The sequence below is a fragment of the Trichosurus vulpecula genome, chromosome 5, assembly GCF_011100635.1.
Source record: "Trichosurus vulpecula isolate mTriVul1 chromosome 5, mTriVul1.pri, whole genome shotgun sequence".
In the NCBI taxonomy this organism is placed as follows: domain Eukaryota; kingdom Metazoa; phylum Chordata; class Mammalia; order Diprotodontia; family Phalangeridae; genus Trichosurus; species Trichosurus vulpecula.
The window spans coordinates 102,442,348-102,466,962 of record NC_050577.1 but is presented as its reverse complement, the minus strand read 5'-3'; the positions used below and the strand labels follow the sequence as shown (position 1 = coordinate 102,466,962).

The 24,615-nt window shown below is 33.9% G+C and overlaps 1 protein-coding gene and 1 pseudogene across 1 annotated transcript; both read left to right on the top strand.

Annotated features, from left to right (window-relative positions):
• Positions 1–12,834: 12,834 nt before the first annotated feature.
• LOC118851458 (olfactory receptor 2A1/2A42-like) lies at positions 12,835–13,782 on the top strand. Its single transcript, XM_036760917.1, has one exon. The coding sequence runs from the start codon at positions 12,850–12,852 to the stop codon at positions 13,780–13,782; it is 933 nt and encodes a 310-aa protein (XP_036616812.1). The 5' UTR covers positions 12,835–12,849.
• A 9,045-nt stretch (positions 13,783–22,827) lies between these two features.
• On the top strand, positions 22,828–24,340 carry LOC118850969 (annotated as a pseudogene).
• Positions 24,341–24,615: the final 275 nt, after the last annotated feature.

The window sequence follows — 24,615 nt, the reverse complement described above, 5'->3', positions numbered from 1 at the left end:
CTTTCTTGCTGACCTTCCAAATTTCTTGGCTAAAAGATCGTTTCACCCTGTCTTTTTGCTGGTTCTTCTGTTCTAGCATTTGTTTTGAAGCTCTATTTTGTGGTTGTTTGGAGATGAGTATGAGAGAGTTACAGTGATTTCCTGCTTATTCTGCCATCTTGGCTCCCAAAAGGCCTATTTTCTTTTTTAAAATAATATTTTTATATAAATTTAAACAATATTTTTCTTGAATTACATGTAAAAACAATTTTTTAAAATTTGTTGAGTTTTTTAAAATTTTTCTTTTCAAGTTTTGAATTCAAAGTCTTATCTTTCTCTTCCATTCATTAGTAGCAGCTAGAATTGGGTTGTGGGGTCCAGTTGCCACACAAGTTGTTGGACCAGAACATGGGTCATAAGATGCTACCTGCTTAGTAGCAATGGGAATGGAAAATATTACCATGATGAGGGATACTCAAGGAGGGCATAGAATTGAAAGAACAAGGCCTTAGAGAATAAATGAGAAAGAACTCAGCCCTTTCTATCCAATTAGAATACAATCCTTCCTGAACAGATATCACTAAGATTGTGACTGACTTTTTAAGAGGTACAAGGTAAGAGGCCAGGGAAAGAAGCTTGATGTACTACAGGGTCTTGTCTTGGCCACAATTAATTCACAGCACTCACTGCCATGCACTGATTCTTTGTTACCTAGTGGGTTGATTGATGTATTAACTTAAATAATGAAAAAGAATTTATCTATAGTTGAAGGGTTGCGTAGCAGTGAGGACACTGGATCAGAGACAGGAGACCTGGGTTCAAGTCCCAGATCTGCTATTTATTACCAACATAATCCTGGGCAAGATTCTTTCCAATTCTTTTAGTTTCACTTTCTTCATCTATGAAATAAAGGGTCTAAACCAATCTCTTAGGTCCTTTACAGAACTAAATCCAAGGATCCTATGTTATAGAACCCTATTGTAATAGATTGAAAATATTTAAATACATACTTAATGACTACAAAAGCACCCAAGCCCCTGAGCTTTCTAAGATTTGTACCCTAGACAGATCTCAGATTCTTTTTGCTATGATTCAAGATAGGAGGCAGGAACAGGTGCTAGTGTAGATGGACCCAGACTTTAGAGAGTTCTAATCCTCCCCTGAGAATCACAACTCATAGTATATCTAAACTGCAGAATTGGGAATGTTTCCAATGGGAAACCTAATATTTATGTCCCAATTGAAAGTCAAGTGAGAGAGTTTAATAAGCCCCATTGGGAGGTATAGTTCTTTGGACTCTCCATCTTGGCTGCAAAGTCACTTGAATCACATAGGACTGTGGCTATTGCTACTGATAACATATGAGCTATGCCTGCTCTCAGCTAATGCTTAATTCTAAGGGGATGGTGGTATGGGGCTATACACACACACACACACACACACATATGTACATATATATACTTTATATAGGCATTCATAGATGTATAACTAGGCCAAGTGTTTTCAGATTATACATTTTTAACATGAGTCTTCCTGTCTCCTGGAATTTAGCCCCCAGGGTTTCATGAAAGACAAACAGTCTTAAATTTTCCTCATATAGAATTACTTCTTTGTTTCTCTGCAAGGAGGAGGCTGGTGTTTGGGAAGTTTTATGATGTTCCACCTACGTTGAATCCTTATGAGTCCAAGTCAGAGCCAAGCAAAGAAGAAAAGTTTTGCTATAGGAGGACACAGGGATAAGTTCCTCAAGCTGAACAAGAAGCCACAGAGAGCAGATCTGAATCATCCTGAGGATCCTAGAGATAGTCATAGCATTAATCCCACCTCAAAGACCACCTCCCTAGAACTTGCTCCAAGTTCCAGTATAGCCCCCACATGGGCATACCCAGGTAGCCTTCTAGCACTTGGCTATGAGTTTATGAACAAAAAAACTGATACCATCTAATTCCAGGTAGACTATGTCTTTTCTTCTATACTTCTTTATATACTGATAAAAGGCAGTTTTCACTCCTTCATAACTTTAGGTAAGAAGATGGCTCAAGTAAAATTAGTTGAAAGGTTCCATATGTAAAAGGTGGGCAAGGACCTCAAGTATGTCAATTACTTGATTGGTTTTTATTTTAACAGGTGAGAAAAGTCTTTAGAAAATTCTACAAAGTGGTTTCGAGCAGTGGATTGGGAAAGATTTATTTGTAAAAGACCATAGGAGAATAAAGAATCCATTATTTCTTTGGGAATATTGAGAAAGAGGAATTGTATTTCATGTAAGAAAAAGTCCTGTTGTTTAAAGTTGTTATATATTTATCTATTAATTAACTAATAAGCATTTTATGTACCTATTAGATACCAGGAACTCTTATACTGGGGATATGCAAGCAAAATGCTTAGCTATCACTGATCTCAAGGAGCTTACATTCTACCTGAGTTGTTGAAAAACAGTAAGTTGTTAATATTTTAATATTTTCTGTGTTACCCATTCAACTGATGTGTGTAATGCATATATATCTATATCTATATATCTATATATATATATATGTCTGTGTATAAATATACATATGTATATACATACATGTGCATATAATAACTATGTACTTGTGTATGTGTATGTGCCCCAGAGGCTGCCCATTATAGTGGAACCCAGGTTCAAATCTCTACCTCTGACTCATATTGGTTCTACGACCCTGAGGAAGTCACTTAAACTAGCATGAGTCTTAAGCAAATTTCTAAGACTATGTTTTGCTGAATAGTCAATGACCTCCATAAACAGTTAGTTTCCTCACAAGGACCTTCTACATCAACAAATCACAACTCTTTGTAAAATATATACATATATAGACACATGTTCATAGAGTTTTAGGACACCTTATACTGGAACATTATAGGTACATATGTATGTGCATGTATGCATGTATGTATGGATGGATGGATGTATATGTTTATATATGCACATATATACCTATGAATATATGTCTATAGTTAAGTATGTAAATATACCTATACACAAAGAAGTAGTTTATTCCAATTTCATTGATGTGGGGAATTCTTGATAAGGAAACTCTTTTGCAAGACAAATCAAACCTCTTCCTAGAGAATTCCCACTGTTACTGTCAGGCTGTCGTTGTTTCTGTTGTTGGTTTTTTTTAATTTCTTTATTTATTTTTAGTTTACCACACATGGTTCTACATAATTTTGAGTTCCAGTTTTTCTCCCCTCCCTCCCCCTCCCTCCCCAAGACGGCATGAAGTCTCATATAACTACCATATATAACTTCGCATTGAATTAATTTATACACTAGTCAAGTTGTGGAGAAAAATTATGACCAATGGAATGAATCATGAGAAAGAAGAAACAGAACCAAAAAAAAAAAAACCAAAAAACCCAAAAACAAAAACAAAAGAGAAGAAAAAAAGCCAAGCATGAAGTGTGCCTCAATCTGTATTCAAACTTCATAGTTCTTTCCCTGAATGTAGCTAGCATTCTCCATCATGAGTCCTTTGGAGTTGTCCTTGCACCTTGTGTTGCTGAGAGGAGTGAAGTCTGTCAGGGTTGGTCCTCACAGAATCCATATGTGTGTGTATCTTTTATTATTTTCATTTCCTTGATTCTTAAAAATATCACTCTTTGAGAATATCAGAAGAGCTAATTCCCCTCCCCCTTTTTTTTTATTGTCTTCAGTTTCAGTACTTGCTCCAGGGACATAAAACCAATCTATGTCAGATGTGGAGCCTTGTAGCTGGGTTGCATAGAATCTTAGGTCAGCTCTCTATCTCTAAATTGGGCTATCTCTTGAACTACTACTACTACTACTACTACTACTACTACTCACACACACACACACACACACACACACACATATATATACATACATATATATATATATATATATATATATATATATATATATATATATATATATATCCATGAAATAAGATAAATTTTCTTTTCACTAGGATGTGTGGATCAGGTCCTACCTAAAGGTGAGGGGAAGGAAGGGGAAGAATAGGCTATCTTTCCGTTGATTATTACAGTACCAGATCTACAGGATTCTTTGTGATCTATATGACATATTCTTTACCCCTGATATCACATTTTTACCAGAAAGCCAAAGTTAATTTCAGGGAGACAATAACATTCTTTGTTGCCTAGTTTTAGATCACTGAATCTTTAAGCTGGAAGACAAGTGAGGGTTTTACTAATCCAATCCCCCATGCAAAGGGAGAATTTCTTTCAAGATATTGCTTACCAACAGTCATTGGTCTCCATTTGAAAAATTCAGGTGAGTCCTGGAACTTGCAAATTGGTAGAAATTTTCACCTATTGGTCCTAACTTGACCTTCTAGAGCAATACAACAAAGTGGACTCCATTCCTTTACAGCAGCCAATCAAATATTGATGTAAGAGAATTTTGAAGAAGGAGGTCAATTAAAATTGTGACTTTTATAAGGGTCAGAGAAATTTTGTCCTCTTTTTTCATATTAGAATGAGGAAAATTAGTGAATTTGAGAGGTGTCTTGAGGTGGGTCAATATTTCATGGGTTCTAAACTGAGTATAAATATTGAGGAATGAAACTTTACATCTTATTGATTTCTACAGAGTTCAAAGATCCAGACTCCATCACAACTTTGCTTTTGGTTTCCACAGTGCCTTAAATATTAATATTTGTTTTAATTAGCTTTAATTTCTTCTTCACATAGCAAAGTAGGCTTTAGGGCAAGTGATTTGGGGATAAAAGGTGATAAAAAAGAGTAAAAAATCATCATGAATAGTCTGTATATAGAGACTACCATTTCAAGAAGGAGTTAGGTGATTATAATTATTGCACTCCTTTTGTCTTTTGGAGCTCTGACAGGAAAAAGAGCAGGAAGAAAGCTTATGTCTTCTAGTGCCTGGATTTTATTTTCTTAGCGCTCAACAGTCTTGTCACTTGCTACTCTGTCTCTTCACATTGTTGACCTATTTTCCCTTCAATCCACAACATGGTAAGTCCCTGTTTCAATATTAATAAGTGTCAGGGTAGAGTAAAGATGGATATTGACTGTGAAGAGAAGCAATGTTAAATATTTTCTGACTCTTTTCTAGATACTCATGCTCAATACATATTTCTTGAATATTGTAATGGTAGTGATGGGTTACAAAGAGGTTATAGGATTTTTAGAAATTGGAAAACTACCACAATTACCTATTTGTGAATTATAGAATAAGGAAGGTGGAGGATTTTGTCATTTTTATTGAAGACTAAATGGCTAGAATTATTACACTCATGAAAGAATGTCCTATTTCAGTTGCTGAGTATGTTGAACTTTTAAAACTTTCTTGTTTATATTTACTTTTTAAAAAAATTACTTTATTTTTAATTTATATAATAAAACAAGCTATTCCATTACATATTATAATAAAAATGATTCCACATGAAACTACAAATCTACTATGTGCAACATACTATAGCTTTTCAAATATACAACAAAGTTATCATGTAAATTTCTTTTTTATTCTTTTTCTTCTGCCTTCACCCTTGAGATGTCCACCATTAGACACAAATAGATATATAGATATAGATAGATAGGTAAAATAATTCTATACACACTTATATTTTCAGTTCTTTCCTTGGAGGTAGATAGCATCTTTCTTCATGTGTCCTTTATAGTTAATTTGGATATTTACAATAATCAGAGGAATTTATCCATTTAGTCATTTTAAAAACAATATTGCTTTTACTATATACAGTGTTCTCTTGGTTCTGCTCATTTTGATATGAGATCTTTATCTGAGAAACTGTCTATAAATACCCCCTCCCCAATTTTCTGCTTTTCTTCTGATCTTAGCTACATTGATTTTATTTATATGAAAATTTTGTAATTTAATGTAATCAAAATTACACATTTTCCACATAACTTTGTTCCTTATCTCTTGTTTATCCAAAAATTGTTTACCTGTTCATAATTCTGATAAGCAATATGTTCCATGTTCCTCGAATTTTCTTCTAATATCTCTCTTTATATCTAGGTCATGTATCCATTTTAACTTTATCTTGGTAAATGGTGTAAGGTATTGGTCTATGCCCAGTTTCTGCCATACTGTTTTCCAGTTTTCCCAACAATTTTTACCAAATAATGAACTTTTATCCCAAAATCTTAAGTCTTTACAATTGTCAAATACAATTATTATGCTGCTGTAAATTGTATGTCTCCTCTATTCCATTGATGTAACTTTTAGTTTCTTAGTAGTACCAGAGAGCGTTGATAATTATTGTCTTATAATATAGTTTTAGATGGAGTACTGCTAAACCACATTCCTTTACATTTTTTTCCATTACTTCCTTTGATATTCTTGAATCTTTGTTCTTTCAAGTGAATTATTTTTTTCTAATTCAGTAAATTTTTGTAATTTAATTCACATGGCAATGAATTTATAAATCAGTTTGGGTAAAATTGTGATCTTGTTTATTATATTGGCCCTGCCTACCCATGAACAATTAATATTTCTTCAATTAGTTAAAGCTGAGTTTATTTTTATAAAAAGTTTTTTTTTATAATTTTTATATAGTTACTGTGTTTGTTTTTGGCAAATATACTCCCAGGTATATTAATCTGTCTAGATTTAGTTCAAATTGAGTATCTTTTACTATTTCTTCTTGCACAGTTTTTTGTGTGTGTTATATATGAATGTTGATGATTTATGTGAATTTACTTTATATTCTGCTGCTTGCTAAATTGAATTGTTTCAATTACTATTTTAGTTGAGTCCTTGGGATTTTTCAAGTATTTCATCATAAAGCTGCAAGAAGAGATAGTTTGTTTACCTCATTCTCAATTTTGATTTCTTCTATTTGTTTTTCTTCTCTTATTGTTATTGCTAGAATATCCAATATAATGTTGAATAACATTGGTGACAATGGGCATCCTTGTTTCACACCTGATCTTACTAGGAAGGCTTCTAGTTTATCCCCATTAAAAATAATGCTTGCTAATGGTTTTAGATAAATGTCTTTTGTATCAGTTTAAGGAAAAATCAATTTATACCAATACCTTCAAATATTTTTTAACAGAAATAAGTGTTGAACTCTATCAAAAACTTTTTCTGCATCTACTGATAAAAACTTATGATTTTTAAAAAATATATTAATATAATCAATTATGTTACTATTTTTCTTGTATTAAATAATTCCTACACTCCTGATAAAAATCCCACTTGACCATAATGTATAGTCTTTGTCATGTATTGCTGTAATCTTCATTGATGAAATTGGGCTACAATTTCTTTCTGTTTTACTCTTCCTGGTTTCGGTATCAGCATCATATATGTTTCATAAAATGAATTTGGTAGCCTCCCTTCTTTACATATTCTTCTACATAATTTATTTAATATTGCAATTAGCTGATCTTACAATGTTAAATAGAATTCAGCTGTAAATCTATGTGTACCTAGTGTTTTTCTCTTAGGGACCTCATTTATGGCCTGCTCAATTTCTTTTTCTGAAAGAGTTCTATTGAGATATTCTATTTCCTTTTTTTTGCTGATCTAGGTAATATATATATATATATATATATATATATATATATATATATATATATATATATATATATATATATATAGTAAATATCCTTCCATTTTTACTTAAAATGTTAAATTTATTGCCATATAATTGGGCAAAATAACTCCTTATAATTGCTTTGATTACATCTTCATTAGTGGTGTATTCACCCTTTTTATTTTTTATACCAATAATTGGTTTTCTTCGCTTTTTTAAAAAATCAAATAACCCAGTTTTTATCTTTTTCATTTGATTTTTCATAAAACTGACTTCTAATTTCACTCATTAATTCAATTGTTTTTACTCTCAACTTTATTAGTTTCTAAGATTTCCATTTTAGTGTTCATTTGGGGATTTTTAATTTGTTCTTTTTGTAGTTTTTTTTAATGAAATACTAAATTCTTTAGTCTGTCCTTTATTTTACTGATATAAGCATTTATAGATATAATTTTTCCTTTAACCACTGCTTTTGCTGTATGCCGTATATTTTAATATGTTGTCTCATTGTTGTCATTCTCTTCAATGAAATTATTGTTTTTATGATTTGTTCTTTAACCCACTCATTCTTTAAGATCAGGTTGTTTAATCTCCAATTAGTCTTTAATCTATGTTTCCATGGTCCCTTATTAAATGTAATTTTATTGCATTATGATTTGAAAAAGGACATTTTTAATATTTATGCTTTTATCTATAAAATTTTTACATCCTAACATATAGTCAATCTTCACAAAGGTACCATAAAACTCTGAGGAAAAGGTGTATTTCTTTCTATTTCCATTCAATTCTCTCCAGATACCAATCTTGTCTGCCTTATCTAAAATTCTATTCTATTTCTTTTTTGTTTGTTTGTTTTTGTTTTCTGCAGGGGAGAAGGCAGGGCAATTGGTTTTAAGTGACTTGCCCAAGGTCACACAGCTGTTAAATGTGTCAAGTGTCTGAGGCCAGATTTGACCTCAAGTCCTCCTGACTCCAGGGCCAGTGCTCTACACACTGTGCCACCTAGCTGCCCCTCTTTTCTATTTCTTAACTTCTTTCTTATCTATTTCCTGGTAAGATTAGTCTAGTTTTGAGAGGGGAAGATTAAAGTTCCCTACTATTATAGTACTACTATCTAGCTCTATTTATAATTCTTTTAACTTTTCTTTAAAAATTTGGACGCTATAGTAGTTGGTGCACATAGGTTCAGTATTAATATTGCTTCATTGTGTATGGTACCTTTTATTGAAATGTAGTTACCTGTTTATCTCTTTTAATAAAATCCCTTTTAGCCATGAATTTGCTGAGATCATAATTGCTACCCCTGCCTTTTTGCATCAGCTGAAGCATAATAAACTCTATTTCAACTCTCCATTTTAACCCTGTATGCCTCTCTCATTCTTAATTGTGTTTCCTTTAAACAACATTGTTGGATTCTGATTTTTAATTCATTCTGCTATCTGCTTCTTTTTTATGGGTTAGTTCATCCCATTCACATTCAAAGCTATACTTACTATTTGTGAATTTCCCTCCATCTTATTTTTACTCACTATTTTCCTTCTCAGTCTCTTTTTACTCTCTTCCCCTTACTTTATCTTCTCCCCTTACTCTTTTTTTATTTTGCCCACCATTCTAAAAGTCCCTTTCTTATCGTCACCCCTCAAGCTCCTAATCTTAATCTATACACCCTTCTAAAAGTCCCTCCCCCACCCTGTCACCTTTTCTCACCTCTATAAATTTAGAAACCTGCTAAACCTCTCGGGATATACACATTGTTTCCTCTTCAGCCCAGATGAGAGTAACTTTTCAACAATACCAGTCTTCAACCCCCACCTGCTTTCCCTATTTTTATGACATAATTGCTCCTTTTTTACTTTTACCTATTTAATTTTGTTTTTTGAGAATAACCTCATTGTATATAACCCAGCCCCAACCTTTCTTTCAAATTGCCCTAGTAATGACAATTTTAAAAATACTGATAGCATTTTCATATATCATAAGTAAAATGACCTTAATGAGTACCTTATATTTAGTTTTTAATGTTTTCCTTTTGTTTCTTCAGCATCTTTTATATTCAATTTTCCATTGAGTTCTGGTCTTTTTGTTACAAATACCTGAAAGTCATTCAGTTTGTCAAATATCTTTTTTTCCCATTCAAGATTATACTCCACTTTGCTGGGTAAGGTATTCTTGGTTATAACCCCTGCTCCTTTGCTCCTTGAAATATATTGCCCACCACATGCAATATTCATATTACAAGAGAGAATAAAAGCTTATCTTTGAACTTCTGTAGTCCTTTAAGCAAGCATGCTTCTAATCTATGCAAAATTTATTGTAATATATTGTTTTTAACGTCCTCAAAATATATATTTATTATATAATGTCCATTGGAAGGCTTCTCTAGTTCACCATCATTTGCAGTAGCATGTCAGAATCCATGACATAAAATGAAAGCCAGTGTTATAAAACTTGAATATTTTAAGAGTTTTTGATATCATTAGCATTGTTATAATGTGCATAACTTTGTTGAAGGAGAAATGAACCCAGGGATGTAGAAATCCCAGACCAAACTTCCCAAGGCAAGGCCACCTGGAATGAATTCACAGACCCAAGCATTCTTTAAGTCAAGGAGGCAAAGATTGATTACACTTTACATAAATAAAACGGGCAAAAGTTCTTAGGGAACCTGCACCAATACAGGGCTACAGGGAAAGTTAAAGTATAAAATTCAGGGATGAATCCTGTCAATTAGGTATTTTGGGGTGGGATTAAGGAGCTGTTTAACCATGATTAAGGGGTGGTCAGTTCTTAAAGGAGTATATACTTTTTGTATCTACTGTGCAGGTATCTTACCCAGAGTGCACTGGGAAAGATCCCTTGGTGGGGGGAGAAGGGGCTACCTATGGGGTAGTTTTGCCTGTGAAATGTCACTAAGTCACCAAAAGTTCACGGCTGACTGGGAATATCCAGGTGGACTCTATCACATGTCTTGTTATACAAGATTAATGTAAGGGAGTATACATTTGACTATGTCTCGGATGTGTGTTAGACTCAGTGTACAGCCAATTATCAGCATCCTGAATCAATCTATAACTGGGCATAGCTGCTTACTGAGGAAGATGCAGAGATAACTTTGGGGCATGCTGCCCTTTAGCTAGAGAGAGGTACTGCTAGAGCCAATGCTTTGAAGCTAGGGAAAGATGTGATTTTAGAACTGGAGTTCAGGCACAGGCACCCAAGCAGAGGCTAAGGGGAAATGTGATGTTAGACTTAGGGTCCAAGCACAAGCACCCCATCAACTTCACTCTCAGTATAATTTCTTTAAGACTTTCTCTGACCAAAAATTAAGGCATCCTTCAGGCCACCCAGTAATTAGCTTTTACAAACTTAACTGTGATGGTTTGTGAATCACAAGTATAGAATCCATTGCCAAATCGGTGCTCAAAGTTTTCCTGCTTGATAGAACCAGCCAGATTGCTATTGTGATTGACTAGTATAGCCTTTTTGAGTCCAGCATCATATATACATATATATATATATATATATATATATATATATATATATATATATTCAAGTAGAAGAGCTGTATAGTTACTCGACTGAAATGTTGAGTTTTTAACTGAATCCATTTTAACTTTACTACCATATTCAAATTCCAGAAGGGAGCTCTTAATTCTATTTTCTACATGAATTAAAATATTTAAGCCATTAGCGGGTCCAGAATTGAAACCATCAGCCTTCTTCCAATGAATCTTAGTGAAATTTTCTCTTTTTTCACTAGTAAGAAAAAAAAACTAGCAATAGGTGGTTTATAATGTTTTGTTTTTGTTTTTGTTTTTTGTCTAGCCAGATAAAAGGCAGAGTGGATCAAGTATTGAGCTCAGAGTCAAGATACTCTGGTTTTGAATTCTGACACAAACACTTACTATGTGATAAGAGGTAAATCACCTTTTTGGGTCTCAGTTCTGTATCCACAAAATAGGGATAATAATATAACTTATCTTCTAGGAGTGTTGTGAGAATCAAATGAGATAACATTGCAAATTTTCAATAAATATTACTTATTTTAATTACTATTATCTTGCCAAAGATTTTGACAAAATAGTTTGATCAGCTTTGAATTTTCACCAGAGGATATCAAATGAGATGAATTACAAAAAGTTAAAATACCTCAGATAGTTTAAAATAACATTTCCTCCCAGGCGTAATACCTTTTACTGTCACTAAAGCAAAAAGCATTGCTCTGTTATGTTACCTTTCGTAATGTCACGTAGTTATAGGATTTCTTGTACTTCTAGATTTTTCATTTTTTATCTAAAAGAGTAATGAAATTAGGCCCTCATTGATGTTATTTCCATTGTCATTCTACTTCATCACAGTGAGAAAGCATCTTAGTATCAGATAGTGTTTCTTTCTCTGTGTTCAGGGACCATTCCCATCCACAAGATGACAGCAATTGGTTTTTTTCTCCTACTGGATTCTACATCAACAACATCTGACAATTTGCACATATTTGGCTTCTCTCAAATTAAACCTATTTAATTTATATTGGCAAAATGAGTTCTTATGAGATTGATGAGAAGTTGTCCAGTGGGAGAAAATGAAAGGTTAGGAAAATGTGCTTAGATGCAACTGTTAGCTACCTCTCAAAACAAAAATTATGTGACCCATCATCATCAAAGTGACCTAGATTTTTAAGAACTTTGACCTATTCATAATGCCTAATAACAGAATCATCCATTGCCAATTAACCTTGGGCTCAGAGGGACAGCATTAATAATAATTGTATTTTGTTGACTAAAATGTTAGAGGAAGGTCTAAGTCAGACTTTATTAATGGATGGCAGCAATAATGCATCCTTGATTCTTTCCACCTCTGACCCAGACCAATTGTTCTAAAGAGCTTGAAATACCACTTCTTCTCAATGAAGACTTGAGGGAAACCACAACAACTGGAATAATTTCCTTTCCTAAGATAATATAATACTTTATCTTCCCCTCACAGGATACATAACCTCTTCTTACACTATTAGAGTTTACATAGTACTTCTGTATCCTTGTGTAGCTGCACACATAAGTAGTGTCTGTACTACCAGACCATTTTTAAAGTTTAACTTTGGGAAGGGCAACAATGATATTGCAGATCAAAATAGTCTATAAATTTATATGTAGGAAAGCAAGTTAATGAATCAATAGAAGTACTTCTTTCTGGTTTCCACCTCCTTTCTGCCCTCTTCCCCAATGTTAAAAATGAAGGTTTGATAAAGATCAGCAGATATTTGTTTTATGGGATTGAGTGGAAGTGAACTAAATTATGCAATTTAATATCTTTTTTCCAATTTCTTTGTTTTCATCATAAGGTTATGGAGAACAACCAGACGACAGTGACAGATTTCATTCTGCTGGGATTTCTTGTTAGCCCTAAGATGCACCTAGTTCTCTTTGGGCTCTTCTTCCTACTCTACACCTTCACTCTGCTGGGAAATGGAGTCATCCTGGGGCTGATTTGTCTTGACTTCCGACTCCACACTCCCATGTACTTCTTCCTTTCACAACTGGCTATTGTTGACATCTCTTATGCCTCAAACACAGTCCCCCAAATGCTGGCAAATCTTCTAGACCCAGCGAAGCCCATCTCCTTTGCAGGTTGCATAATTCAAACCTATCTATTTTTGATTTTTGCCCACACTGAATGTCTTCTGCTGGTAATGATGAGCTATGACCGTTATGTGGCAATCTGCCATCCTCTCAGATACACTCTCATCATGAACTGGAGAGTGTGTATTACACTTGCTATCACATCCTGGGTAATTGGATCCCTCTTGGCACTGGTCCATGTGCTTCTGCTCCTTAGGCTGCCCTTCTGTGGTCCTCGGGAAATCAACCACTTCTTCTGTGAGATCCTATCTGTCTTGAAACTTGCCTGTGCAGACATATGGCTCAACAAATTGGTCATCTTCATTGCATGTGTGTTTATCGTAGTTGGACCCCTATGCTTAGTTCTAATCTCCTACATACATATCCTCAGTGCTATCTTGAGAATCCAGTCAGGGGAAGGAAGAATGAAAGCCTTCTCCACCTGCTCCTCCCACCTCTGTGTGGTTGGGCTTTTCTTTGGTAGTGCCATCATCACTTACATGGTCCCTAACTCAAGGAATTCTGAGGAGCAGCAGAAAATTATTTTGTTATTTTACAGCTTCCTTAATCCTACTCTAAATCCTTTGATCTATAGCCTGAGAAATGCAGAGGTAAAGAGGGCCCTAAGGAGATTGCTTAGGAAGAAGAGACAAGGTTAAGGGATTGAATGGAACTTTCTTTTTATGGAAGAAGATAATGGGATCGTATCTTTAGAGTTCATAGCAAGTTGAGAAGTGCCATGAGCTCAAATAAACCTATTTCCCCTTTATTTTTATCCAGAATTCTCATGATCCTTTTTTCTACCTATGTCCCCTTCTGGAGCACTTTCATGGATCTGAACCTCTTATCTTGCCTCTACATTCCCCTTCTTTCTGTGACATGCCTCCATACTTCCTATGATCCCATTGAAAAACTTTTTTCTTTGTCCTAACTGATCAGACCCTACATATCAGTGCAATGTAGGGAAACTAACAAATCAAAAACACTAATGATTCTTATTAAAATTAATTTTGATATAATTTGCTTTTATGTTATATTTACTTCTGAATATATCCTTCTCTTCCCTATTCTAAGAGCCTGCATATGTTACAAAGAATAAAAACTGAAGGAAAAAAAGTAATTCAGCAAGATTAACTGACACTTGTGACAAGGCTGACAGCATCTGCCATGTTCTATATACATATCCTTATATACACGTACCAAAATCTTCAAATCATGCAAAGAAACTTTTCTTTTTAAATTTCTTCTCTGAGAACCACTTTGACCATTTACTCATTCATTCAGTCAGTGAATATTATGAAGTACTTACTATACCAATTACTATGCTAAGCACTGTGGATACCTGCAAAGGAAAATCAGGATTCCTACCATCAAGGAGCTGACATTTACTAGAGAAGACAATTTTCAAGCAGCTCTTTTATGTGCAGTGTAAATGGAAGGTAATCTCAGGGTGTTGCCACTAGATTTGGAGACTATCAGGGAGGACCACTGGTAGAGGGTGTGATTCTAGCTGAGACTTAAAGAATGCCAGTGAAGTCAAGAGTAGGGAAGGACAGAGAACATTTAGGCATGGGAAAATGCCAGTAGAAAGACATGGAGTCAGGAGATGGGGTGTTGTACACAAGAATAGCAAGGACAGTAGATTTGAATAATAGATTCCACAAAGGAAAATAAAGTATAAGAAGACTGTATAGCCTGTAGTTGTGTTTCTATTGTTCTTTTCATTATAATTAGTGTATAATTTTTTTCCTTATTCTGTTAACTTAATTTTGCTTCAATTTGCACGTCTTTTCATGTTCTTCTACATTCTTCATATTCATAGTTTCTTACATTGCAGTAGTATGCTATATTCCTGTGCAAAATTTGTATAGATATTCTACATTTGATTTGTTTTTAGTTCTTTGCTTCTACCAAAGATACAGCTATAAGTATTCAGGTACCTATGGGATCTTTCTGTTTGTTTTGTTAGTTAGTTAGTTTGTTTGTTTTGGGGATATATTCTTAGTAGTGAGATATCTGAGTTCAAAGACATGGATACTTTACTTTCTTAACGTAATTCCCATTTGTTTTGGAATGGTTGGATCAATCCATAGTTACACTAACAATGACTCTCCACAATGCCTTCTACATTGTCTGTTCCCTTCATCTTTGACATGTTTGCCAATTTGCTTGGTATGAGATTAAAAAGCAGAATTTTTCACATTTTTCTTTTAATGATGATATTATTATCATATTTCATTGGTGATATGAAAGAATCTTATAAATGGTTAATGGTTTGTTACATTTTTAAATTTTGTATTGCTTTAATTAAAAAATATTTTCCTACTTCTAATGTCTCTCTGTCCCACTGAAAAAAAGGGACAAATGCCTGTTACAAACATGTGTAGTCAATAAAAACAAATTTGCACGAAGGCCGTATCCAAAATATATGTCTTATTCTTCACCCTCAGTCTCCCATTTTCTACCAGGAGGTGGGCAGCATTTTTCTAGTTGTTCCTTCAGAATAATTGCTACTTATTGTATTGACCAGAATTTTATGTTTTCACAAAGGTCATTTTCTTTACAGTGTCACATAAATTCTTCTCATGGTTCTGCTCACATTGTTTTGCAAAAGTCCATAGCAGTTTAATCAGGTTTTTTCTCAAAAATAATTTTTTATAATTTCTTACAGCAAAATGACATTTGAAAGCATTCATATACCTCAATTTGTTAATCTGTTTAGCCATTCCCAAATTGATGAGCATCCATAGGTTCCTAAAGTGGGTGATACCACCCCCTGAAGGGTGCTGGAATGATCTGGGGGGAGCAGTAGTAGCCTTGGGTGCAATTGGGGGGAGGGTGGTTTTGAATAAAAATAAGTGGGCTATGGAAGCATAAGGAAAGAACAGAAGAGAATTTTGAAAAAACATTTGTACATGTTTCATCTGTTGTGCAACAGAATTAAAGTGGTAGTGATTACATTATTTTCCAAATAAACATACAAAATGTGAGCTATAACTGATCAATGCTAAAGTCTACCTGAAGGCCTTAACAAGCAAGTTTTGGTGAGAGTATTGCACGTTGTCGGGCAGTCCAGCATGTATTGACAGGAATATGTGCTTGTAATGACTCATTTACACAATGATACTGTCTCTGTCTCTCTGTCTGTCTCTGTCTCTCTCTCTGTCTCTCTCTCTCTGTCTGTCTGTCTGTCTGTCTCTCTCTCTGTATATGCATGTGTATATATATGTAAAATCTCCCCTTCATCTACCCTAATACTGAGGTCTCATGAATTATACACATCATCTTTCCATCTATGAATGTAAACAAAACAGTTCAACTTTAGTAAGTCCCTTATGATTTCTATTTCTTGTTTGCCTTTTCATGCTTCTTTTACTCTCATTTGAATTTTCCATATATTTCTCCAGTATTATTTCAATATCATTTTGTCTGATAAGTTTCCTATTGATAAAGACTCATCTAAATAAGGTCAAATATTTGATAGAAAATTTCCTTGTGTATTTATTATTTATTTTTCATGTGGCTTACAAAAGTATCAATGTTGTTCCATTCATGAAACTGTTGTTGATTTTAATTCACCATTTTATCATTTTTTTGCCTCATTTTAGCCAATAAGATTTGTCATAGAGGATTTTTACTGACTGACATGTTTATTGCAGCTACTTCCCCTGCAACTATTCTCTTCCTCTCATGTAAGTCTAATCTCTTTTGAGATTCTTATATTGTCCACCTTCTCTCCATCCTTTTAATTTTCCAGTGTCTCTATCTTTATTCTTTCAGATAATATTTATTACCTATGTCTTTGTGTAATTTCTCTTATGGTATCTCTTTTCTTGTTCTGAACATCAACTGTGTAACCTGTTGTTACATCGATGCCAAAGGTTTAAAAATTTTTTATTGATATATTTGGATTTTACATCAGTTTTTAAATCCCTTTAAATTTAAATTACTTAACATTTCATAATACTATATCTTAAAACAAAGGATAGAATAGGTGTCCAAGAAAAACATATGTGGACTTATATGGTACTTTGTGATTTATTACCAAATCTGCCATTAACAACTACATTTACATTATCATTAATCTAACATCCAAGCCATTTCCAGCTGAGAGAGGACGTTCTAAACTGCAACAGTCCCCTCGTACTTTTTGACATGAAACTTTACCCCAATTTGAGGTAACATTTACAGGAATCTTGAATAATTATTTCTTTTTGTCAATGATATTTAAATATAAATAATATTTTCTTTTTCTCCAATTACATGTAAAATAATTCTCAATCATTTTAGAGGTTTTTTTTTAAGTTCTGAATTTGAAATTGCAACCCTCCCTTCCTTACATCCATCCATAGCAGTAACACTTGGATTACGACTAAAGTTGTTGGATAAGAACATGGGTCAAAATATGAACTCTGCTTAGCAGATAGGGGAATGGAAAACTTTATCATGGTGAGAGATGCTGAGGGAGGGAATAGAATTGACAGGTTAAGGACTTAGAAAATAAATGAGAAAGAACTCAGCTCTTTCTATCTAATTGGCATACAATTTCTCCTGAATAGATATCACTAAGATTGTTACTGACTTTTCAATAGATACAAGGTCAGAGGCCAGGGAAAGGAACTTAATGGACTACAAGGTCTTTCTGTGGTCATAGTTCACAGCACTCATTGTCATGCACTGTTTCTTTGTTACCTACTGAGTTGACTGATTTATTAATTGGATTCATAAAAAATAATTAATCTACAGTTGAAGTGGCATAGCAAAGAGAATACTGGATCTAATCAGGACACATGGTGCAAGTCCCAGATCTGCTGTTTATTACCAACATAAGTTCAGGCAAGATTCTTTCAACTTTCTCATCCTCACTTTTTCCATCTGTGAAATAAAAGGATCTGAACCAATCTCTTATGTCCCTTCCAGAACTAAATTGGAGGATCTTACATTATAAAATACATAGAAAAATATTAAATAGATACTTAATAATACAAAGCACTGAAGCCATTGAGCTTTCTAAGATTTGTACCCTAGAGAGATCGCAAATTCTATATCCTATGATTCTAGATAGGAGGAGTCAGGAACAATCATTAGAGGTGGACCCAGGCTTTAGAGAGATCTAATCCTCCCTTGAGAATCACAACTCAGAGTATATCTAAACTGCAGAATTGGGAATGTTTCCAATGGGAAACCTACTGTTTGTGTCCCAACTGAAAGTCAAGTGATAGAATCTAATAAGCCCCATTGGGATGTATAGTTCTTTGGACTCCCCATCCTGGCTGCAAAATCACTTGAATCACATAGGACTGTTGCTATTGCTACTGATAACATATGAGCTATACCTTCCCTCAACTAAAAATTCTAAGGGGCTGGTGGTATGAGGTAATATATATATATATGCATTCACAGATGCATAACTAGGCCAAGTATTTTCAGATTATAAATTTGTAACATGAGTCTTCCTCTCTCCTGGAATTTAGCCCCCAGGGTTTTATGAAAGACAAACCATCTTAAATTTTCCTCATATAGAATTACTTTGCTTCTCTGTAAGGAGGAGGCTGGTGTTTTGGAAGTTTTATGGTGTTCCATCTTCACTGAATCCTTAGGAGTCAAAGTCAGAGCTAAGCAAAGAGGAAATCCTTTGCCGGGATAGGCAGGGATAACTTCCTCAAGCTGAACAAGAAGCCACAGAGAGCAGATTTGAATCTCATCCTGAGGATCCTAGAGATAATCAAAGCTTTAATCCCATCTCAAAGACCACCTCCCTAGAACTTGCTCCAGGTTCCAGTATAGCCTCCATATGAGCATACCCAGGTAGCCTTCTAGCACTTGGCTATGAGTTATGAGCAAAAAATTTCTACCATCTAATTTTATGTAGACTATGTCTTTTGTTCTCATACTTTTTTATATACTGATAAAAGGCAGTTTTTGCTCCTTAATGACTTTAGGTAAGAAGATGGCTCAAGTAAAATTTATTTGTAAAGATTCCGTATAAAAAAGGTGGTCAAGGAGCTCAAGTGTTTCTATTACTTGACTGATTTTTAATTTTAACAGGTGAGAAATGTCTTTTGAAAATTCTGCAATGTGATTTTGAAAGATGGGTTCAGAATGATTTATTTGTAAAAGACCATAGGAGAATAAGGAATCCGTGATTTCTTTGGGAAATATTGAGAAAGAAGAATTATATTTCCTGTAAGAAAAAGGCCTATTGTTTAAAGTTGACATATATAAATCTATTGATTAACTAATAAGGATTTTGATTACCTGCTAGGTTCCAGGAACTTTTATAATTATTGGGGATATGCAAGCAAAATGCTTAGCTTTCTCTACTCTCCTTTTTTTCTTTTTTTTTGCAGTGGGGAAGACAATCATTGTCTTATAATATAGTTTAAGATTGGATACTCCTAAACCTCTTACCTTTACATTTTTTTCATTATTTCCTTTGATATTCATGACTCTTTGTTCTTTCAAGTGAATTGTTATTTTTTTTCTAATTCAGTAAAAAAAACTTTTGTAATTTAATTCACATGGCATTGAACATATAAATTAAGAAATTATGTTGTGGACAATTGTGTTTTTTCATTATATTGACCCTGCCTACCCATGAACAATTAATATTTCTCCAGTTATTTAAATTTGATTTTATTTGAATAAAAAGCTTTTAATATTTTTATATAGTTCCTGAGTTTTTTTTTGCAAGTATAATCCCAAGTATATTAAATTGTCTAGAGATGTTTAAATGGGGTATCTTTTACTATTTCTTCTTGCACAGTCTTTTTCTTTTATATACAAATGCCAATGATCTATGTGGATTTACTTTATGTTTTGCTACTTTGCTAAAATTATTAATTATTTCAATTACCTTTTTCATTGAGTCTTTGGAATTTTCAAAGTATGTCATCAGAAAGCTGAAAAAATGATAGTTTGATTACCTCATTCTCTATTCTGATTTCTTCTATTTGTTTTTCTTCTCTCATTGCTATGGTTGGATATCCAAGGTAATATTGAATAATATTGGCGAAACGTGGCATCCTAGTTTCACACCTGATCTTACTGGGAAGGCTTCTAGTTAATCCCCATTACAATAAAGCTTGCTGATGGTTTTAAATAAATGCTTTTTATCAATTTAAGGAAAATTCCATTTATACCGATACATTTAAGTATATTTAATAGAAATGTGTTGAGCTTTATCAAAAGCTTTTTCTACATCAATTGATAAAACCCTATGATTTAAAAAATACTTTTATTATTGATGTAATCAATTATGTAAGTACTTTTCCTTATGATAAATCATCCCTACATTTCTGGTATAAATACCACCTCACCATAATGTAAAATCTTTGTAATGTATTGCTGTAACATTTTACCTAGTATTTTTGCATCCATATTAATTAATGACATTGGTTTACAATTTTTTTCTGTTTCTAGTCATTCTGGTTTAGGTATCAGTATCATATATGTTCCATAAAAGGAGTTTGGTTGGATTCCTTCTTTACCTATTATTCCATGTAACATATTTAATATTGGAAGGCTGAATAGAATTCACTTGTAAATCTATCTTTCTCAGTGCTTTTCTCTTAGGAAGCTCATTTATGTCCTGCTCAATCCAGCTTTCTGAAAGAGTTCTTTTTAGATGTTCTATTTTGTCATCTGTTAATCTGGGCAATAGATAGATAGATAGAGAGAGAGAGAGAGAGAGAGAGAGAGAGAGAGAGAGAGAGAGAGAGAGAGATGATACAGATATGAAGATATAGATATACAGATATATATATAGATAGATAGATATATGTAAATATTTTTCCATTTTACTTAAATTATTAAATTTATTGGCATGTAATTGAGGAAAATAACTCCTTATAATTGCTTTGATTACATCTTCATTAGTGGTATATTCACCCTTTTCACTTTTATACCAATGAAATGGTTTGCTTCTCTCTTTTTTAAAATAAAATTAACCAATTTTTATCTATTTCATTTGTTTTTTCACAAAAATAACTTCTAGTTTTATTTATTAATTCAATTGTTTTTACTGTCAATTTTATTAATTTCTAGGATTTCCAATTTAACATTCATTTAGGCATATTTAACTTGTTCTTTATCTAGTTTTTTTTAATTGCATAGTCACTTCATTAGTCTCTTCTTCATTTTTTTTGATGTAAGCATTTAGAGATATAAACTTTCCTTTAACCACTGCCTTTGCTGTGTCCCATACACTTTAATATGTTTTCTCATTATTGTCATTTTCTTTAATGAAATTATTGATTGGGTCTATGATTTGTCCCTTAACCCACTCATTCTTCAAGATCAGATAGTTTCATCTCCAATTAGTCTTTAATATATGTTTCCATGGCCCTTATTAAATATAATGTTTATTGCATTATGATCTGAAAAAGGATACTTTTAACATTTCTGCTTTTATCAATAAATGTTTTACAAATGAGCACATGGTCAGTCTTTGCAAAGGTACCATAAAACCCTGAGGAAAAGGTGTATTCCTTTCTATTTTCATTTAAATCTATTCCATTCAATATCTATCATATCTAGCTTATCTTAAATTCTATTCTCTTTCTTAAATGCTTTCTCATTTATTTTCTGGTTATATTTATATAGTTCTGAGAGGGAAAGATTAAAGTCCCCTACTATTATATTACTACTATGTACCTCCACCTACAATTCATTTAACATTTCTTTTAAAAATTTAGGTGCTGTAGTATTTGGTGCACATAGGCTCAGTATTAATATTGCTTCATTGTGGATGGTAACTTTTATCAAAATGTAGTTACCTGTTTTTCTCTTTTAATAAAATCCCTTTTAGCCATGAATTTGCTGAGATCATAATTGCTACTCCTGCCTTTTTGCATCAGCTGAAGCATAATGAATTCTGTTTAAACTCTCCGTTTTGACTTTTTTATACATTTCTCATTCTTAATTGTGTTTCTTATAAACAACATTGTTGGATTCTGATTTTTAATCCATTCTACTATCTGCTTCTGTTTTATGGGTTTGTTCATCTCATTCACATTCAAAGTTAGAATTACTATTTTTGAATTTTCTTCCATCTTATTTTTGCTCACTATTTTCCTTCATAGGTTCTTTTCATTCTATTCCTGTTACCTTATCTTCTCCCCTTACTTTTTTCATTTTGCCCATCCCTCTAATGTCCGTTTCTCATCTTCATCCCTCAAGCTCCTAATCTTATTCTGGACACCTTTCTAAAAGTCCCTCCCCTGCCTTGTCTCCCTTTCTCACTTCTCAATAAGTTCAGAAAACTGCTAAACCTCTCCAGATGTACGTTTCCTCTTCAACCTAGATGAAAAAACATTTCAACATTACCAGCCCTCCACCCCCACCTACTTTCTCTGTATTAGTTCTTCCTTTCATGATCCATTTTTATGAGATAATTGCTCCTTTTTACTTTTACCTACCCAATTTTTTTTATAAATTTCTTTATTTATTTTTGGTTTACCACACACGGTTCTACATAGTTTTGAGTTCCAGATTTTCTCCCCTCCCTCCCCCCTCCCTCCCCAAGACGGCATGGAGTCTCATATAACTGTCATGAATGACTTTGCATTGAATTAATTTATGCACTAGTCAAGTCATGGAGAAGAATTTTGACCAATGGAATGTATTTGAGTCATATTGGCAAAGTCAGTGCTTATGAGATTGATGAGAAGTTGTCCACTGGGAGAAAATGAAAAGTTAGGAAAATGTGGTAAGATGCAACTATTGGCTGCCTCTCAAAACAAAAATTATGTGATCCATCATCTTCAAAGTGACCTAAAATTTTAAGAACTTTGACCTACTCTTAAAGCATAATAACAGAATCATTCATTGTCAACTAACCTTGGCTCACAAGGACAGGATTAATAGTAAATATATTTTGTTGACCATAATGTTAGAGGCAGATGTACTCTTTCTGCCTCTGACCCAGACCAATTGTTCTCAAGAGCTTGAAATACCACTTCTCAATGAAGACTTGGGGGAAACCACAACTGGAATAATTTCCTTTCCTAAGATAATGTGATACTATATCTTCCACTCACAGGAGTCATAACCACTTCTTACACTATGAGTACATAGTACTTCTATATCCTTGTGTGGCTGCACACATAAGTAGTTTCCTGCATTACCAGACCATTTTTAAAGTTTAACTTTGGGAAGAGAAACGGTTATATAGCTGATCAAAATATTCTATGAACTTATTTGTAAGAAGGCAAGTTAAAAAAATCATTAGGACTGCATCTTACTGGTTTTGGCCTTCTTCCCTCTGCCCTTTTCCCCAATTTGAAAAAAAGGATTAAAAGATTAACAGATATTTGTTGCATTTTAATATCTTACTCCAATGTCTTTGTTTTCATCATAGGGTTATAGAGAACAACCAGACCACGGTGACAGATTTCATTCTGCTGGGATTTCTTGTTAGCCCTAAGATGCACCTAGTTCTCTTTGGGATCTTCTTCCTACTCTATACCTTCACTCTGCTCAGAAATGGAGTCATCCTGGGGCTGATTTGTCTTGACTCCCAACTCCACACTCCCATGTACTTCTTCCTTTCACAACTGGCCATTGTTGACATCTCTTATGCCTCAAACACAGTCCCCAAAATGCTGGCAAATCTCCTGGATCCAGCCAAACCCATCTCCTTTGCAGGTTGCATCATGCAGACATATCTATTTATGACATTTGGCCACATTGAATGTCTTCTGCTGGTAATGATGAGCTATGACTGGTTTGTGGCAATCTGCCATCCACTCAGATACAAAGTCATTATGAGCTGGGGAGTGTGTATTACACTGGCTATCATATCCTGGGCATTTGGATCCCTCCTGGCATTGGTCCATGTGCTTCTGCTCCTTAGGCTGCCCTTCTGTGGGCCTCGGGAAATAAACCACTTCTTCTGTGAAGTTCTATCTGTCCTGAAACTTGCCTGTGCAGACATATGGCTCAACAAATTGGTCATCTTTGTTGCTTCTCTGTTTGTCTTCGTTGGACCCCTCTGCTTAGTCCTAATCTCCTACACAGGTATCCTTGGTGCTATCTTGAGAATCCAGTCAGGGGAAGGACAAAAGAAAGCCTTCTCTACATGCTCCTCCCACCTCTGTGTGGTTGGGCTTTTCTTTGGTAATGCCATCATCACTTACATGGCCTCTGACTCCAGGAACTCTGAGGAGCAGCAGAAAATTCTTTTCTTATTTTACATCTTCTTTAATCCTACCCTAAATCCTTTGATCTATAGCCTGAGAAATGCAGAGGTAAAGGGAGCTCTTAGGAGATTGCTTAGGAAGAGAGACAAGGTTAATAGATCAAATGGAGCTTTCTTTTTATGGAGGATGGGGAAAGAATGGTGCCTTTGGAGTGCATAACAAATTGACAAGTGCCATGAAATGAAAATCAACCTTTTTCCCCTCTATTTTTTCGCAAAATTGTCATACTCCCTTTTTCTACCTATGATCCTTCCTGGAGCACTTCCATGGGTCTGAATGTTTTTATTTTTG

Bases quoted from the DNA above. Each gene is read 5' to 3' on its own strand.
- LOC118851458 (XM_036760917.1), top strand. From the start codon at position 12,850: ATGGAGAACAACCAGACGACAGTGACAGATTTCATTCTGCTGGGATTT.